The sequence below is a fragment of the Phyllostomus hastatus genome, unplaced genomic scaffold, assembly GCF_019186645.2.
Source record: "Phyllostomus hastatus isolate PE091 unplaced genomic scaffold, TTU_PhHast_1.1 phas_contig_17, whole genome shotgun sequence".
Taxonomy (NCBI): domain Eukaryota; kingdom Metazoa; phylum Chordata; class Mammalia; order Chiroptera; family Phyllostomidae; genus Phyllostomus; species Phyllostomus hastatus.
The window spans coordinates 26,045,066-26,065,009 of record NW_025333664.1 but is presented as its reverse complement, the minus strand read 5'-3'; the positions used below and the strand labels follow the sequence as shown (position 1 = coordinate 26,065,009).

Sequence of the window (19,944 nt, the reverse complement as noted above, 5' to 3'; positions counted from 1 at the left end):
GCCTCAATGAAAATGCAGAATTCTGTACATGTATCAGGAAGGCAAAAATCCTTTGAAAAAAGTGACTGTCCAGCCCTGGCTGGTGTGGCTCAGTGGATTGAGCACAGGCCTGTGAACCAAAGGGTCCCCGATTTGATTCTCAGTGAGGACACATGCTTGGGTTGCAGGCCAGGCTCCCAGCATGGGGTGAATGAGAAGCAATCACACATTGATGTTTCTCTCTCTCTCTTTCTACCTCCCTTCCCCCACTCTAAAAATAAATAAATAAAAATTTTTAAATGTCCAAATAAATTAGTTCTGCTCTAAAACCATAATTATGTTCCTATGAAACTTCGTATTACCAAAAACATAGCATATAGTTATTTTAATACAGGAAAAGGAGGAGTGTGGTTACAGAAAGTTTATAAAACTAGATGATTTTTCTCCTGCAGGAGCTTAGACATTATATTTTGTTACCATCTAAAAGAGTTTAATTATATTTTTTATCATCTAAACATACTAAATGGCTTGATCCCAGACCAATGAAGGTTAAAGCAAAAGCAAAACCTAAGCGGCACAGAAATATAACCTGCAGCCAAGTTCATATCCACTGATGGTAAAGAAAAGCTTGGCGCCAGCTGGCCTCTGTGGGCAGCCGCATCCTTCCGCCAGGCTCAGGGCTCCCTCCATTGGTGCTCACACCACAACCCCCAGTGGTCCAGAAAATGCAAATAGTGCTTCCCACATAGTTAGATGCATAATAACCAGTCTCTCACAGCAAGCAGCTAAGGCCATGAAAACAATGGCGCTCTGGAAAATTAGGAGTGTTAGAGACATGTAACAGCACAGCACCTCCCATTACTGTTACTTATTTTAAATCGCCTCTCACTATATTAATCCAGGCTGTCCTCCTTTGGCCGGCAGAGCCATGCCATCATGTTCCTATTAACATCAGAAATAACCTCCACAGCAATCACTTTCTTTCCTTAAGGAGAATGAGAGAAAGGGAAAATGCTTCCTAGTCAGACTCATGTATTTTTCATTGACACTGTGGGCTGCCAAGCGAGCCCGCCCAGCCGAGGCTGTAATGAGGAATCCAATAGCGAGCTCTAGACACGTCAGCTGGGGGCCCGCAGCCTCACGGTGGGTGTTCGATAATAGCTACTGATGGTATTGACCTGCTTTATTCTGTTCATGTCCTCAGGCTGGGTCCCTCGCACAGTTAAAGATGCGACTATAGAAAATGGCCCATTTCTGCAGTTGTTCACCCAACATCAAAGACAGGTTGCCATGATCATACGTACACTCTGCTTTTCCAGGCAAGACAGGGCAGCTGACAGGTGACACTCATCAGTCAGTGATGTTCCATACATTTATATTAACAGGAGCCAAGAAAAGCTGACACTACCTGAATATTCTTTCAGGCTCAAAGTGCTAATTTGTTTTTAAAAAGAATACACCCCTCTCTTTGGGTATAACAGGAGAGATTCCATAAAATATTTTGGAAGACACATGGTTTAGCTAAGTGTACTGTCAATTTTGAAAACTTCATATCTTCCTGATGCTTCAGCATCCCCATCAACAGGCTGCAAGCACCTGCCAGGGGACCAGGAGCACCAGCGTCATAGGCTGGTCCCTGCAATAGCTTGTTTCTCTTCTCATCCTCCCCTGTGACCAAGTGACATTCAAATACACCAAAAGAATCTCCTCATGGCTTTGCTTGTGTGGTGATTGCATCTGACCCCAAGAGACACGTGGGCACCTGCCTACAGGCACTGCCCTCTCTGCTCAGCCCCCTGCTAGGTTGGGTCTGCTCCCTGGGTGTTCCTCCCATGTGCCTAGGATCTGCGAGCATAATAAATCCTTTCACTCCACATGCCTCTCCCAGTGTAATTTATGCAGCTCTACTGAAATCATCCTTAATGACCCAACAGGGCCTTAATGCCCATTTGCAACACACTAAGCCATCCAGTGGTTTCTAAAAGAAAGCTAGGGCTCCTGATGGCCATAAAGGCCAAGGTGTGTATATGGCCTAGGTAGTTGATCCACACCTTTAGATTTGAACAATGCAATCTGAACATCGGGATTTGGAAAGGTAATATAAACTTTAGGATCTTCATGTAAAATTGGTTATGTTCAAACTTCAATCCATATTGTAGAATATTGGAGATTTCACCACAAATTTGTTCCATGGATACATTTTTCCCTTAAAAATGCAACCTCATGACAACTAATGAACCACCTATGTGTACCAGTATTTTAGGTGCAAGTTATAAAGCAAAATATCTGTGTGTGTGTGTGTGTGTGTGTGTGTGTGTGTGCTGACAAATGAGTATTTCTACCATTTTCATGCAATAGAATTTAAGTTCTTGTTTATAAAAAGCAAATGGACCAATGCCATAGAAGAAAATTACCCTCCTGGATAGAAATACATCATAGCAAGATTTATGAATATCACCAATAAAGAACTGAATCCTTTACATGAAATAAATTTTCTAAAAAGTAACCTTCATCTTCTAAAGTCAAGGTTGGGGGCCAGCTGCCTATAGGAAGCAAGCATTCTGGCCTATTCCTCTAGGCTGACTATTCAAAGGGGCCTGTGGCTCTCTTGAAATTCTTCAGTTCTAGTTTACACCAAGGAGGAAGTAATGTACTTCCTGATCCATTCTGCTGCAAGTAGTAGGTCTAAAAGTGCTGCCCTTTTCTCCTCTGCATCTCCCTATCTGTCCCCAAACCTGATTTCCCCTTCCATGCACTCACCATTGGGCAGCATTCACCAGCCTCCCTGGCTGCCAAGCACGTCCTTTGACAAAGTCCAAAACGAAGCAGTGGTGGAGTGTGTGAGTGTGGAGGGGTGAGTGGAGGGGTGGGTGGGAGTCGCAGAGAAAGGCTGGAGTGGGTTGGAGAGAAATTGGGAAGAGAACAATGGAGAAAGTAAGTATCAATGAATTGGCCTTATCTTTCACAGCCCTTTGCTACAAAATGGAACAGAGAAACGAAAGCAACAGAGAAATAGGGCAGTAGCTGAAGAGCAATATAGAATCAAGGGAGGATTTCTTTTTTCTTTTTAAGATGGAGATATTACAGCATGTTTTATGTTGCTAAGAATGAGCCTGTCAAAAGGAAGAAATCAATAAGTCAGGAGAGAGGAGATAATTGGAGGTGTGATGTCCATGATGAAGGAGAGAAGAGAGAGGACTGCACACACGTAGAGGGATCGGCCTCACATAGAAGCAAAGACAACTCATCCACTGGAACAGAGAGGGGCACCAAGGCACAGAGGCAGGTGGTAGGGGATGAGAATGTTCTTTTTCTGTTGTTTTCTAAAATCAGATGCAGGAAGCAAGGTTACGTAGGCTCTTGGATGATCCTCAGAAGAGGCAGAAACTAAGTGCCTTACTTACAACTGCCAATCAAGCCCACTCTTTTTCTTCCTCTCTCCTTGTTTTGGGGGTGACTGACTGACTGACTGACTGATTGCTATTGCGGGGTCACATCCATGTTGTAAGTTGCCATTTACTTTCACCAAAACAATACACTGCGTAACATCAAATTGATGCTGTTCATTTATCGGTTTTGTTCTTCTAGTTTTGGTTTCATTGTTGCAGAAGCACTGTAAGCCGGAGGCACTTTTTCATCTTTAACCATTCTTACCGCACACACACAAATTAACCATGTGAGTAGTGGGTGTGTTATTTATTTTGATCTTGGTAATTATCTCACTATATGTATATATATCACATCATCAGGTTGTGCACTTTAAATATCTACAATATTTTATGTCACTTAATCCTTAATAAGGCTGAAAATAAATGCCATGTCCATTTCTAAGGACAGAATCTGATTTAGCAGCCAGGAGGGGGCAAAAGGTGGTAAATTTTTCAGGAATCAGGATTAGGTATAAAAAACACTAATAATTTTAATAATGCTTAAAAAGCTAAAAATCTGCCCTGACTGGTGTGATTCAGTGGATTGAGCACTGGCCTGCAAACCAAAAGGTTGCTGGTTCAATTCCTGGCCAGGACACATGGGAGAGGCAACCAATTGATGTTTTTCTCACACATAGATATTTCTCTCCCTCTCTTTGTCCCTCCTTTCCCTTTTCTCTAAAAATAAATAAATAAAATCTTTTTAGAAACTCCTTGATCTGTTCACTCTGTTTTCCTGTGTACTCTTCCTATTCAGTGATAAAAATACTAATGTCCCAATAGGGAGAATAAGCTAAAGACATTTTCAAAGAATTTATAGGTAAAGAAATGTGAATGGCCAATACATATAAATATGTTATGTGTGTGTGTGTGTATGTATGTATGTGTATATATGCATGTGTGTGTGTGTGTGTGTGTGTGTGTACACACTGCATTTTATCCATAGAGGCAGAAAGTAGACTGGTGGTTACCAGGGAAGAGGGGAGTGGGGAGTTAGTCTTTAAGGGGTATAGAGTTTCAGTTTGGGAGGATAAAAACATTCTAGAGAGTTCTAGAGATGAGTAATGGTGATGGCTACAACAATGTGAATGTACTTAAATGCCACTGAACTGTGTATTTTAGAGTGGTTAATATGATACATTTTATATATTGTATTGGCAAAGACATGCAAATTAAAACAATGAGATGACACTTGGTACCCACACTGTATCCTCAGTGAGGAACACATGGGCATTAATCCCTGTGGGATGAGTGAATGTTACCTGTCTCATGACTCACTCTGAGGAGAGTCAACTGCCATGTCTTGGGACACTCAGTGGGCCTGTGGAGAGACCCATGTGAGAACAGAGGGCTCCAGCCAAGAGTCCTGTGAATGAACCTTCTTGTGAGCAGATCCACTAGCTCTAGTCAAGGTTTCAACTTGACTGCAACCTCATGAGAGACCCTCAGCCCAGAACGCCCCAGCTAAGCCATCCCTAGATTTCTGACCCCCCAGAAACTGTAAGATCATGAGTTCTTGTTGTTTTAAGCCACTAGTTTTGGGGTAGTTTGTTATTATTCCTGAAAGATAACTAAACTCACTATTCCTTAATATCCAGTATGTTACAACAAAGAGTTTACCAAACTATATTTTAGAGGTCAAAAAAATGTTGGTCACAGACTTCCACATAATTTTAAAGCCCTTTATTTAATATATTTGTGATTGATGGATCCATAACTTTTCATTTTCTCAGTTGATTAAACTTAGTAAAAGCCCTGGCTGGGTAGTTCATTTGGTTAGAGTGTCTTCTTGGTAAACCAAGGTTATGGGTTTGATTCCTGGTCAGAGCACGTACAAGAATCAACCAATGAATGAATAAATAAGCAAAAAAAAAACAAGTTGATGTTTTTCTCTCTCTCAAATTAATAAATAAAAGAAAAAAGAAAAAACTTAGATAGTAAAAGATTTTTCAAAGGACTACAAATTGCTGTCATAACGCTCAATACCCAAGCAAACTGTGTATCTCAAAGAATTGGAAAACTCTATTTTATGAAGCTGCAGGTGAGCTGCCTTCCCAGCAGGCTCCCGGTGCGGTCTGCCGAAATCCTCTGTGAGCTCTGTCAGCTCCGGATCCGGGACAACAGCACGTCAGGCTCTCAGGTACAGCCTGGCTGGCTCTGTTGTCCCTGGCCTCTTTCCCCAGAACACTGAAAATCAAAGGCCCCAGGCTAATGCTTAGACATCAAACCCAGAGATGAAAAGAAAACGAGAGCAAAGGGGACAGAGATGAAACCTCCCTGCTGTGAGACAGCAGGGGGGCTGGCTAAGCTGTGCTCTGACAACAGCCGCAGAAACATTTCCCCTTCTTCATTGGAGGAACTTCACCTGGCCTCTCACAACTGCTCTTTTTAAGCCTCACGACAAACAACTCTGAGTTTGCCTCATAAAAATACCACTGCAGGAGAATGTCTTTTAATTGGAACATTTCAGAGGCCGGTTTCTACGGTTTTCTATCACTGGATGGTAAATTACAAGAGGGCAGAGACTGCATCTCACTCATGCTGCACCCCAGGAGCTAGCACAGTGCCTGGCACATAGTAGGTGCTCAGTGAATATTTGATGAATAAATGCACTGAATTTACTTTCCATCTCTGAAGGTCTTTCATTCAATCAAAGGGTATCTGCTGGGTGCCTATGGGTACAGGATGGCGCACAGAGCTGAAAGGGCCGTGAAACATAACTTGGCACATGCCTGATACACTTAGAAAGACTATCAAGCCCTCATTGTGTATCCACTGAAATCCAGTAGTTCTTCAGGCATACACCCAAATGTGTGATTTCTCAGGCAGTTACATGATGTTTTAAATGTTTTATGTAGTTCCTGTGGTGCCTGAAATTCATTGAGAACTTACTGTATGCAAAGAAGGCAAAGCAGTCATAAAGGTGAACATTACAGTTCATAAGCTGAGTTTGGGACTGGAAATGACAGACAAGGGGTAAGAGTATAGATGAGTTTTCTTCCTTCTAATGTTCTGTATTTTCTGGTTGTCCTTCAGCAAGCAGTACTGGTTTTAAAGTCAGGAGAAAGTAAGTGGTACCCCTGAAGGAGGGGAGCGAGGTGCAAGACATTAGGCAAGTCAACAAAAATGAGTCGGGAAGCGGCAAGGCCTGAGGGGGAAACCATCGTGAAAGAGCACACGCGTTGGGCAGATCTGGGGTGAATTTCCACACTGCAGCGTGTCAGCTGTTTCTCTGGGCAGATATCTTTGCCTCCCTGAGCCTCAGTTTCTTGATTTGTAAAATAAGGATAACAGTTTCTTGTCTAGGTGGAAAAAGGAGATTAAATGAGATAATACATGGAAGGCTCTCAGCACAGTGGTAGGGGGTAGTAACTAGTGGCTATTAGTTCAATATCTCATTAGGTGACATAGAGTGATATCTGATGCGACCCTTGGGGTTATTATAGCTATCCCCAGTTTCTCTCCTAATATATACGGCTGCAGAGCTTTCCTCTGCCTCATTTTTTTTTCTGTCTTCTTTCTTTTTTCCTTTGGTATCTGCCAGAGGTCCCAGTAGTGCACACTGGCACGCTTCTGTCTGCAGGTGGGTTTAGTTTAATGAGGCAAGGGTCAGATCATGTGATCCACGGCTCCTGCCATCCTGCCGATGTGCCTTATGATTTCAAGTGTCTTTCTCACTCTTGGCAGCTCTGTGACATCTAATCTATAAATGGGGACAGGGTTCCTGTCTTTACTTACTATAGAAAAATACTGAGAGAAAAAAATCCAAGTGAATAATAGCCTCTAGCAATGATGAAGTCACTGGTGCCAGGCTTGCCCTTCTGCTGCGACCAACCAGAAAACCAGACAAATGTATGAAACAACTGCTTTCAGATTCTGAACACGGGCAGTATAAGCATTTTGATCCCTGAGAAAAGGGAAACAGCAAGATGCCTATAATTGCCCCAGCCATCTGTCTGGAGGGACTTTCTGGTCCACAGTGAAAGGAGGGGGAATCCAAGCAGAGGACAGCTGTCTCCTCACTGAGGGGAAAGACACTGGAGTTTGAGTTGCCTAGAATTTGTGAAGCAGAATCCTGGAGAAGAGGGAGGGAGCTGCCCAGAGAAAGCGCTCCAGAAATCGACATATGGGAAGGGAGGAGCTGTCCTGTGCAGTGTAGGGTGTTTAGTGACATGCTTGCCTCTGCCTCCTCGGTGCCAGTAGCACATCCACAGCTGTGACAACCAAACGTCTCCAAACATTGCCGGAAGTCCCCTGGGGACAAATGTGCCCTGGTTGAGAACCGCTGGTGAAGAACATATACCCGAGTTCTCCGCACTGATGCGGGAGGATGGAGGTGATTGTTCCAAGGTGGAGGATAACAGTAGTTAGAAGAAAATGTGTCCTGGAGCAGGAGCTGCCAAGGGCCAACCGCACTGGGCCACTGTCGGTAGCAGAGTGGGAGTCCCCTCAGGAGTAAGCTGGGCTGTGGCACCAGAGCCCACCTCATGTGAAACAGACAGCTTTTTCCCGCATGGACGCTGCTCAGCGGACACCTGCCCAGATGGATGGGCCCACAAAGAGAAACAGAGATATTGCTTTTCATTTCATGGAATTAAAATGGGTAGTCTATTTTGTGCAAACATGTACATCCACATCCTTTCTACTGTTCAGTCAGGCATCTAGTTCTTTAGAGATTTTTTTTAAAGCCATCATTTAATCACTTATGAACACAGTTTTAGAAAGAAAAATCCACCCCCGACATTTCTCACCTCCTCTTAGGAAAAATTCTTCTTCGTTCTACCTCTGGAAGTACACCCCAATGATTTATGTGCCACTATGGCAACTCATTAAAAATGCTACCCCCTTAAATTCCTTCATGGTGTATAAATTGGACATTCTAAAACACACATTTTACCATGAAATAATTCTCAGCAAATAATAAAATTAACCTAACTTAAACTGGATTCTGTAACACTGCCATCACCTATAAATACTTCTTGCACATTTTAAAGAAAGTCTTTTGTTACTTAGTCATTAGTAACTCAACCATAAATATGAACTAATATTTAAAACACAGCAATACAGTTCTGAAGATATAATTCAGTTAATGAGAACATCCACTCACCAAATGCACTGCATAAGATATGTACAAGGAGAGCCACTAAAAGACTGAGAGAGTAAAAAAGTGGTACTGACCTAAACACTCATGAACAGACACCATGCTAAGGAAATGACATTTCAATGATGACATGCAATACTGTGCAAACACTAACAGTATGAGGCCTACACGTACTAATTCAGCGAGATGCCTTGGCATAGCGTGAAGCGAAGAGCAAGATAACAAGTGGTATATATGGTAAAGTTCTATTTGTATTTCTAGAAAACAGATAGAGCCCTGACTGGTGTAGCTCAGTAAGTGGGGCATCGTCCCAAGAACTGAAAAACCACAGGTTTGATTCTCAGTCAGAGAATGGGTTGCAGGCTGGGTCCCTAGTTGGGGGCACTTGAGAGACAACAGATTGATGTTTCTCTCCTTCTCTTTTTCCCTTCCTTCCCCTCTCTAAAAATAAATCAATAAAATCTTTTTTAAAATAGAAAAATAAAAAAATAGATATATGTGCTATTTGTGTGTGTAGTATGTGTGCATGTGTAGCTGTGTGTGTATGTTTACAATTGTTTGGAAAAATCCCTAGAAAGACACACAAAAGTTATTTGTGCTGATTACATCTAGGAAGAAGCATTATGGAGACTCAGAACTTTTACATTTCACTTCACACCCTTCTAGCTATTTTTTAAAGAAAAAGGTGACTCATGTCTTTACCACAAGTATCATAACTGTCATACACATACCAAAGTGGGGACCTCCCCCAAAGACTAGTTTCACTAAGTCTATAAAAAGAACAAAGATATACTTTGGGTTATTCTCTATAGCTCATTGCCTAAAATCACCAACGGATTCTAGGAAGCACGAATCCTGAAGTCTAGCAAAGAAGGGCTATGTCCTCAAAAAGGAAATCAAAGAACACCTCTTTTTCAGCAATGTTAAATTAACTCTAGGGTTTGCAACTTGCCAAATCAGGAACATCCCCAGAAATAGGATTCTGTGACTTATGAAACTGCTCTGAATAACTGGGATGGATACTATTTTCAGAAGTTACAAGTTTATACCATATTTCTGGGTTAAAAAAAAAGTAAAATCATTGTGCCAACTTTGAATCAAAATTCAAGCACAATCAAAAGTGGGCAAGAGCTGCCCGCGGCTCAGCACAGGAAAGGGACACAGGCCAAGGCCGCCCGAGAAGAGGCAGAACTCTGCGGGGCTGCAGGTGGAGCGGTGGGCACTGTCCTGACCCACAGCAGTCCGCCATCTGATTTCTAAGCCAGTGTGTTCATGAACACAATGAGAACTTAAAGTAGAAAACTATAGGCAAAGGTTATAAGGCCGCTCACTCTCAGGTGCTAAAAGCCAATCTTTTCAGTGGAAAGATACAATACATGTCACTCTAGTAGACAAGGTGGTGACAGAGGGCTGGCAGCCATCACTGCCTCCACTCTGCACCTTCCCCACCCCAGGACACTCCATTCACATGCCCTGGACGCACGGAAACAAAAATACGGCATGTAAAGAAGGAATACTGCTATCTTGACTGATCAGCATGTCATGGGCAGGCGAGATGGCCAGGAAAGCCAACCCTCTCATCATTCTGCAGTGAGACGGTGATGCTGAATTTGTCCAGGGCCAGAAGCAGATGCCGGGAACCTCTCCAACTCCTGGGACAACACTGTGGGCCTCTGTCCTACATTCACCAAAATTCAATTGTTTGGTTTCTTTTAGGCCTAAACCTATTCCTTTCAGGACTTAGGAAGTCGTTTATCAAAACCACAGGCCTGACTGGTAAATGTGGAAACAGGACACAGGGCATTTATTGCAGATAATCTGCTTCCTCACAGCAATACGGAAAAGTGGTAAGTGCTTCTTAAGCTTCATAACTATTTGATATATGATAAAAGAAAAGAGACAAGCAAATGTTCTACTTTTCAACAGGGAGGAAGAAGGCACAATTCATAAAGCCACACATTGTGGATCAGTACACCTGACACTTACACAGTGTGGAGTTGGGGACTGTCATTTGTGACACCCGGTGTGTATTCAGTTCCATGGGGCAGGTATTATCCCCATAATACAGAGGAAAAAAGTGAGGCTCAGAGTTCTTTAACATGTCTGTGGACACTATGTAAAAAGTAATAAAGCCCCTCAGGCCCCAAAGGCTGTACTTTCTGCCCATTCAGCAGAGAAACAGAGGCCCCTAGGCCCAGCTGTCAGCCCCGCCACACTTGGGCCCACTTCTGTCTGACCACAAACTCAGCAGAGTTCAAGCATTTACATTCCTGTTTTGTTGTTGGCACCATATAATCTATTTCTTACCCTTTCTAAGAAATTGAAGCATGTACCACTTGTATAAAAGCCTAATTTCTTAATTTTGAGGTAACAAAGGGGAGACTGGAGAACTGACTGGTAAAGGAGAATAAGAAATAGAAACACGGTCACACTGCTGTGGTTTATGAGACCCAGAGTTGGGCATCAAGGTACAGTTTTCCTCGGTCAAGGCAATACTATCTCCCGGGAGGGAGAAAGGGCATCCGGGGTTAGGATTTTTGTTTTCCCTTAGCTGATCACTGTGGAATGTTGCCAGGCTTCCTGCTGCCAGGACGCCACCAAAATTTCCTGGGCAGGGCAAAAGCTTCACTTCGCCCCAGCACACAGCCTGCTTTCCAGTAAACAAACTGCCAAGGAGTCTGAATATGTAGAATCTCTGGGGTTGTTTTTTCTACCCCTGCTTTCAAACACTTCACGTTTTCCAGGTCAACAGGAAACATCTCATGCAAAATTGAACAAGCCCCTGCTTCCGAATGCCAGTTCTTGTCTGATACACCAGCACATCTTTCTACACCAGTCACAAAATGTAAAGTGGCACTGGGATGCATGATTGGTGACAGAAACAGCAGATGATCACCTTCAGTGAGTGCAGCTTCTGTGATGGAATTCTTGGGGTACACCTTGTGTCAGGCCACACTGAAATGTTCTTGTACAATCACAAACCACTCTAACAGAGTGTAAGAGTACAGGGTGTGGCAGACACTGAGCAAACAAAACTGGCCTGCAGGTTAAGGTCATGTACAAACACACGGGAGACTGAGTGGAAGTGTTAGTGTAGGTAGCTGAATATTAATAAAGGAAGGAAGCAAAGGGAGTCAGACATTATTAAACATAATTGACTAGGGAGCAAATGCCTGCTTATTAATCAGGAAGCTACAGCTTCACACACTCAGGGGAATCACAGCATTGCCCCACCAAGGGGATTCACACCCCTCTCTTCCCCATGTAGGGAACAGCCTGGTCTCTGGTCTCAGATTGGGATTGGCAGGGGGAGCAGGGGGTGGTAAGCACATGCACAGAAACCAAGATGGTGACCATAAAGGGCTGTCTGTGTAGCCTGGGGAAAGAATCAGATTGGACGTGGGACACAGAACCCTGGAAGGTCTAGGAAATAGATTGGTTAGGGGGTGGACCCATCAAAAGCCCATGAAAGCATGAAAGGTTGATTGGTTAGTTTGAAGAAGCACCTGGTCCTTCCCAAGCTGAAGATAATGTAATCAGCCTAACAAAGAAGTGCTCTCTCTCCCACTCTCTCTTTCCTGTCCTCTCTCTCTCTCACATGTTCTTGCCTCATTTGTTCACATGTCTTCTCTCCACAGCAACCATGTGGCCCTCGCAGCTCTGTGGCCAGGAGCTATGCGGACATCAGCAGGCTCCAAGCCAAGCCTGGGCCCTGGATACAGCAGTGCCAGCCGGCCGGAGGACAGCCGGAACTGGACTAATAAGCTTTGATATGGACTAAACTTTGTCACTGCACAGAATCTCTGGACATTGGCCCTATTTCTGGGCCTAAAGAAGACAAAGTTGGGCTTTTTCCACAATGTGAAAAGTGGAGACGAGACATCGGGAACCTGGGGGCAGCCTTCTATTTCTGCCCCAAATAAACCGTACCATGTCACAACCTCCCACGTGTGGGTTCCTGGAATACTTCCCTTGCGATCCCATGAAAGAGCACAATTTCCACCAGCAAGAGACGCTAGATTCTTTTTTTCTCTATATTGTTTGGCAAGAATTTAATTGATCCAGCTGTAGGAGCAGGCAGCTCCCTCTTTTGATCAAAGGAGGGAAGGCACGGTGCCAACCTCCAAAGAGCAACCACCTCTTCCTGTCATTCTTGCTTCATTCCTTTAAATGTTAAATTCTAGGTCTAGGATTTGGGGGAGAGGATCCCCTGAAACCACACACCACATTTAAAGCCCCCCCTTTTTGGAGAAAAGCTTTCAGTCCTTCAGTCAGATTCTCAAAGGGATCTGCAATCAAACACGGTGTGGACAAGAGAAAGTACCACACACTAAACCTGACGAGCTCAGGGGAGGCCCGTGTGGCATCCTCACAAACTCAGAGACCAAAGTCACCGCACAGGATGGTCTGAAATTAAAACTTTTTCTTTTTTTTTTCTTCCAGCACAGGCTCCTGTAGTACAAAGGACTTTTTTTTTTTGAAGGAGAATTCACACAGCCATTAACTGTATACAGCCCACTTCTCAGTACTCTTCTTTCCAGTGAAGAAACTGAAATACATGATAGGACAATGCCAGAACAAGAATCACTGGTTCATCATCTAGGCTACAAATACACACTTAATTGCTTGCCACTTTATTTGAATGCAAAGCAAGATTAAGCGTCTTTGCCTTTGTGGTACAGAGCTAAAGCCAGAACCCAGGTACTGGGAAGACAGCACAGCTGTTCTTCGAGGGGAAGAGGTGCGCCCCCTGTCGCCCGTCTTGTTGTGGGAAGACTAACCCATGTTCTGTCGGTTGCCATAGCCCCTAGGATGGGTATCCTTCCAGTCATCCCACTCCCGAGCTCTCTGGAGTGCTTCCTCATCATCCTCTTCCTCCTTTTGTTCTTGCTCTTCATGTTGCTGAGCTCCTCTTCTGACCTCTGAGGTAGTCTTGGGTATTCCCTGATCTGGTAAAGCTCCCACCTTCCGATGCTGATCATACCAGTCATTCACTGTCATAGATGCCAGACTTGGATAACCAGCTCCAAATACTTTGGCTTGGGCAGCATTCCGAGTGAGAATAAAGGGTTTCATTGGAGGCCTGGACCAAGGAGTTGAGCCAGGAGCTGATGCCTCTTTGGAGGTGTCTTTTTCCCTCAGGATCTTGATCTCCTGGTCAATGCTGTCGAGCTCTTCTAAGCTGATGCCGATCCACCTCCGCAGGTGCAGGAGGTAATACTCACGAACATGCTCATCGTCTGCTTCCCCGCTCTCCACGGCAGCTTTCATGGCAGACAACCTGTGCTCCATCTCCTTCTTCTGCTTGTATCTCTCTATTTTAGCCTGTCTTTGAGATGCCATAGCAACGAGGTTAGGATGTGCCATGGAAGAACCAGCCATGTTACTTTCAGCTGAGTTGTTCTTGGTTTTAGGTAACTCAAACTCTGCCACATGATAGTGTTGGCACTGAGTTAAGTAGATTAAAAAGTGTTCTCGAGCCCACTGCAAATCATCCAGCCGCTTGCTGGGGTTGACCCGTTTCAGAGCGAGCGCTCCTTGAAGTGCTGGCACCATCAGGTACTTCAGGTCAGAGGAAGCAATCTCTTCCAAATCTTCATTATGGCTGAACAAGTCAAGCTGCACTAACATCTCGGCAGACTGCTTCAGGAGGTGTAGTCCTTTCAACACCTTCTCTTGCACTGCCCGGGAACCGGTGGGTTCCGCCACCACTTCCACCTCGTCCAGAAGCCGCTGGCAGGTGTCGAACAGCTCAGGGAGGCGCGGCGGCAGTAACTCTTCTCCTTCAGCTGCTTCCATCTTGCGGGAGGGAGCTGAAATTAAAAATTTATCCTCATTTTTTTTAAAAAAAATCCGCACCTGAGGATATGTTTATTGATTTTAGACGAAGAGGGAGGGAGAAACAAAAATATGAGAAAAAAACATTGATAGATTGCCTCCCATCTGCACTCTGACCAGGGATCACACGCACTATCATGATTGCTATTCATAGGTGACTTAAACTCCCTTTGTAATCATTTTTGTGTGTGACCTTTGCAGTGACCACTTCCTGAGGTTGAGAAATTTAGTTTGATCTCTATGTTAGTTCTTCCATTTAACAACTTGTGGCCACATGTGTTGCAAGTATATTCTTAGCCCTGACCAGTGTGGCTCAGTGGGTTGGGTGTCCAGCAAAGCAAAAGGTCACAGGTTCAATTCCCAGTCAGGACACATGCCTAGGTTGAGGGTTTGGTGCTGGGTCAGAGCATGTAGGAGAGGCAGCCAATCTATGTCTCTCCATCACATCAATGTTTTTCTCCCTCTCTTTCTCCCTCCCTTCAGCTCTCTTTAAACATAAGTAAATAAAATCTTTTTAAAAGTATATTCTTAGCTTTGCTACTTAACTATTTCAGAACTTCTGTCTTTAAAGGATCAAAGCAAGTTTACCTCCTCCAATTTTTCTTATATTCTGTTTTCTGGAGATACCACACAGTCTACAATCTGAACATTTCTAAGGTCAACAGACGTAATGAAAAGGTGGATTTTCCAACAACTGTCACTGGTAGGTGATAACACCTACCGTCTAAAAATATCTTGTATATGTATGCTGTTTTGAATTTCTTTCATTGCTTTCATAACTATTCTTTATTTTATTTATGTGTTTCTGTATTTATTTATACCTTTATCTTTCCCCAACAAGGACTGAGGGTGACTTTAAGGACACACACAAGCTGATGAGATGGCATAAAATATCAAATCAAGGAAGAGAAAACCTCCAAATCCCTGGGAATTGGGAAGAAAAAAGTATTTTTCCTGTTTCACAGAGAAGCAAACCAGAAGGGGATAGAGCTAGCAAATGCTTCCTGAAGCTATGTGGGTTACAGGCTAGAAATAACCTGAGACCGAGCCAGCCCTAAAAAGGATATCCTGGGACTCTGCAGTGTTGGGGGACTGGCTCAAAATGAAACAAACTAATGACAAAGAGACCACCATCCCGGTTGGCAAAGCTGGGAGGCAGAGACATGGAGACTCCTCCTGGGAGAAGCCCTGAAGCTGGATGTGGGTGGAGACTGGAGGGGGTGGTGCTGATGGCAAGGGCGATCACTCGGACCATGGATCAGGTACTCACACACTGCTAGGCACCCTCCAGAGAACATTCTAAGCATCGCCTCACTTAATGCTCACCACAGCACCTTAGGATGTAGGGACCAGCATTATTCAAATTTTGCAAATGAGGCTTCCCCAAAGTCACAGAGTACATGGCAGATTTTGATCCAGGCAGGTCTGGCTCCAGAGCCCACTCTGCACTTCCAACATCTCCAGAGACCCAGTGCAGACAGAAGCCACCAACAGGAAAGCTGGGTCTGGAGGACCAAGGACATCTTTTCACAAAGTGGAGAGGGTGAGAGGGGCAGACGTGGGGGGTGGGTCAAGAAAGTTGCAAAGAAAAATGAGGACTCTGCTAAAAAACAAGGAAGTCAGGGTCTAAATTCTCAGGCCTTTTATTTGGGTCTTGGCCGCTTGCTGGGCAGGAAAACTTCCTTCAAGTGACCTCGCAAGGGGTCAGAACACTAACTCGTTTCCAAAGCCAACCTTAACCATGAGATAGGATAATAGGATGATGATGATGGTGATGAAGATGATGATAATTTAAAAACCAGTGTTTGCTTCTTCCTATGGAAAGTTAGAGCTATCACTCAATTCGGTGGGTATTTCCTGAGCACACAATATGTAACAGGTGCTGCGCTAGGCACCGTGGCTTTGAACACAGGACTTTATAAGGAAGACTTCATGTAATTTCCACAGCACATTAAATATTTTTTAAACATCAAAAATATCTAAATTTTAAACTATAGCACTTCTAGTCCTTCTGTGTCTGGGATGTGAGTGGGTAACAATTCCCCCAGGCTATTCTTATCACGGCAATCTAAAAAATTACTGTTTTGCGCAGGGTCGCTCCTGCCCCCATATCCCCAGGAGCAGCTCCCACCTTCCATGGTTCTTTGCTGTGCCCCCTTCCAGCTGCAGCTTTTTCCTTCCATTAGATCCCCTGTACCTGGGCCTTTGCGGGAGTCAGTACAGCTATAAGACAACTATTACCAATTGTCCCCTCTTCAGGCCACTGACAGCATTGCACCTCCTGGCTGCATGGCGGAAGTGGGGCCATGTCAACTGTTCTGAGCAATGAGCTGTGAGTAGAAGTGATGTCAGATGCTTGTCGCTTCCAGAAGGGATCATTTAACTGCTGATTGAAACCCTCTGGAGCTCTCTTTTCCCCTCTACATGGCAATGGCAACATTTGAGATGGTCCCTGGGTTACTACCCATCCTGACAGCCCAAAATGAACATGTGAGCTGAGTGAGAAATAAACTGCACACTTTTAAATTGCTCAGATGTCCTGGCCTCTGTGGCTCAGTTGGTTGGAACATCATCCTATAAATGGAAAGGTTACGGGTTCGATTCTCAGTAAGGGTGAGTGCCTAGGTTGTGGGTTCATTCCCTGGTCAGGCACTGACAGGGGACAACTGACTGATGTTTCTCTCCCTTTCTTTCTCTCTCCTTTCCCCTTTCTCTAAAATCAATAAGCATGTCCTCAGGTGAGGATTAAATAAATAAGCAAATAAATCACTCAGATTTGTGGATTGTTTTACCACAGTAAAACTTACCCTCTTCTGACAGACACAGCCTTTCAATGAGACTCAGAATTTCTGTTCCATAGTGATAACCCCTTCTTCTTTTCCAAGAGATACACAGAGAAGATGTGGATATGTGTGTGTACACACACACACACACACACACACACACGGCTATAGATGGAGATAGAGATACAGACAGATGGAGATAGAGACAGAAATAGAGACAGACAGAGAGACAAGGAGAGAGATTGAGATGGAGAGGGAGACAGAGATAGGTAGAGAAATAAAGATAGATAGAGACAGATATAATTTCCCTAGTCATTTCTTTGAGTTTGAGGTGGAAGAGGCCAGGATGTATGTCCTACCAGCCACCCTGACAATCCATGTATATAAATGACTTAAATATAAAAATAAATATAAATTTACTTTTCAGTCTTAAAAGCCCTTAGAGAAATCTCCTAATTTGAATTTGGAAATATAGGGATTAATTTTTTTAATCTGTAAGATAAAAGGCACAAATAATGTCTTGAAGTATGAAAAGCAATGAACTATATGAACTAATGAGATGGTATGGGAAGACTAGAACTATTGACATTTGGGACCAGAATATTCCTGTGTCCTGCGCACTGTAGCATGTTTAGCGTTATCTTTGCCCTCTACGCACTAGACGTCAGAAGCACTGCCCTCCACCGTGTGGCGACACCCAATAATACCCAATATCCCCTGGGGGACAAATCGCCTTCAGTCGAGAACTACTGCATTAGCTACAGTCACAACTAGATTTAAACCTCCTCCTACAGAACTGCTTAACAATTTTCTTTCATAAGCTTGGTGTCTTCCTGACAAGAATTCAATGAAGAAGTGGAAATCCAGAAACAACCCTGGTGGCAGTACTCATTGTAGCAGCAGCAGCAATGACAGCTAGCCCTTACCAAGTGTACTAACCCCCAGTGCCTCCCTCAAGCCTCATGACAACCCGGGAACAGGCAAGATGACCATTCTCATTCTGCAGATAAGGGAACTGAGCAAAGTAAGGTGTAGCAACTTGCCCAAGGTCAGAAGGCTAGTAGGTGTAGAAAAATCATGTCCAAGAAAACACAGTGTTTCTTTTCACTAAAATCAGAGAAATGCATACTGAAATAAGAAATTACTTTTTCTGCCTATATTAGCAAAATTTTAAAAAATGATACTGGTATTAAGAGCCTTGGAAAAAGTGACATTCATGCCTTTTCTTGAGGACAAACTAGAATATGCATCAAAAACTTTTAATGTGATAAAGGCAATTTTTCTTATAGGAATTTAGCTTGAAGAATAATTTAAAAATTATCAATTTTCAATTCTATCATTTCCATTTGCTTCTTGTTGTAACTTGTATTTCTTCACTGAGGTTTTCCATGTTTTCATTTGCTTCAAGAGAATTGGTAATTGACTGCTGAAGCATTTTTGTGGTGGTTGCTTTAAAATCCTTGTCAGGTAATTAGAACATTTAATTCATTGTGTTGGTGTCTATGACTGCTTTTTCATTCAAGTTGTGGTTTTCAGTTCTTGGTGCCAAGATAGGGGATCTTTGGTTGTATCCTGAGCATTTTGTCTACTATGTTTAGAGAATATTATGTTGAGAGAGTTTTGGTCCTTTACTTTAGCCCACAAACATCCTCTTTAGGTTTGGCATGCAGGCCATGACCTGCTTTGGTGGGCCATGGTTCCAGTGACAGTGTACTGTTCAGAGCCTGTGCTGTTTATTTGGGTCTGCCTGGTTTGTCTGCTACAGCTGAGGCTCCCACAGGTCCTGCTGGGGCTACCTGAGGACCGGCCTGGCCCATGGGAGTCTCTTGGGGTGGGGTGAGAGATCTCAAACACCCTGGGAGATGGAGGCTTCCCAGGCCGGACTGCTTATTTAGATGGGAATCCCCTTTCCCAGGTGCCCCAGAGAATGTAGGTAGGGGAGGGCAGTCTCAGACCCATGGGGACAAAGGCACTTCCCAGGCCAGGTCACCATACATGCACTGGCAGAATCCCCTTGCTTGTGCCTCCTGGCCACCAAAGTCTGGCTTAGCAGGGGATGGGAGTCTCAGGCCGTTTCCCATGGCCACTTACTGTTATGGGTCTCCTAACAATTCCCTCTTTCTGGGTGCTGGGTTAGCCTGATGATATTGGGCAAACGACAGGTCAATCCTGGGAAGAAAGGAGTCTGTCTGGGCCCCTTCTTGTTGTTGGGTTTCAGGTCAGGATGCATGAGGTCCTGGTCACTTTGTTCTGTTGGTAGACACAAGACACCCTACTTTTGTGTCGCTCCTTCAGTCAGTTGGTTTGGGGCTTCACATCAATCCCTGTTCTTCTTACCCCTGCCCATGTTCTCCTTTGGTTGCCTCGTGGTTTCCAGGGTTTACAGTTGTACTTAGCAGGGAGAAACAGGTCTATGCCATCTTGTCAGATTAGAAATCCCAGAAGATTTTTAAAATTTCATTTACCCTTTAAGGCTACCATAATTTTATCAGATAAAACAAATTTAAACCCTTTGGTCTTATCTTTGTTTTTGTTTTTTTTTTCAAAGCACAACTTGTACTTGGCAAATGTTTAGAGAAAAAACAGACATCATTCTTTACATCTGCATTCCAGCCTGCAATAAATCTAGCAAATTAAATGAAAAGGGGTCTTCAGGTTACAGAATGCACGTACAGTAACTAGTCCTAACATGGCTGACCTTAAGACAAGTTAACTTCTCAGATTTCTTTTTTATTTTAATTCTTTCTAAAAATATTTTATTTATTTATTTTTAGAGAAAGGGGGGGAACAGTGGGAGAAAGAGAGGGAGAGAAAC

At 43.7% G+C, this 19,944-nt stretch overlaps 1 protein-coding gene across 3 annotated transcripts in view; it reads right to left on the bottom strand.

Moving 5' to 3' along the window:
* The window catches only part of SHLD1 (shieldin complex subunit 1), a 68,047-nt gene that overhangs the window by 30,778 nt on the left and 17,325 nt on the right, over positions 1 to 19,944 (bottom strand). For 2 of the 3 annotated variants that reach the window (XM_045832864.1, XM_045832865.1), the window contains exon 3: positions 12,532 to 14,321. The exons of the other annotated variant lie outside the window; for it this stretch is intronic. In XM_045832864.1, the coding sequence (XP_045688820.1) occupies positions 13,285 to 14,321 (1,037 nt within the window). In that variant the 3' untranslated portion in view covers positions 12,532 to 13,284. Of the gene's footprint in view, positions 1 to 12,531; positions 14,322 to 19,944 lie in introns of those variants that run through there. 3 annotated transcript variants of the gene reach the window in all.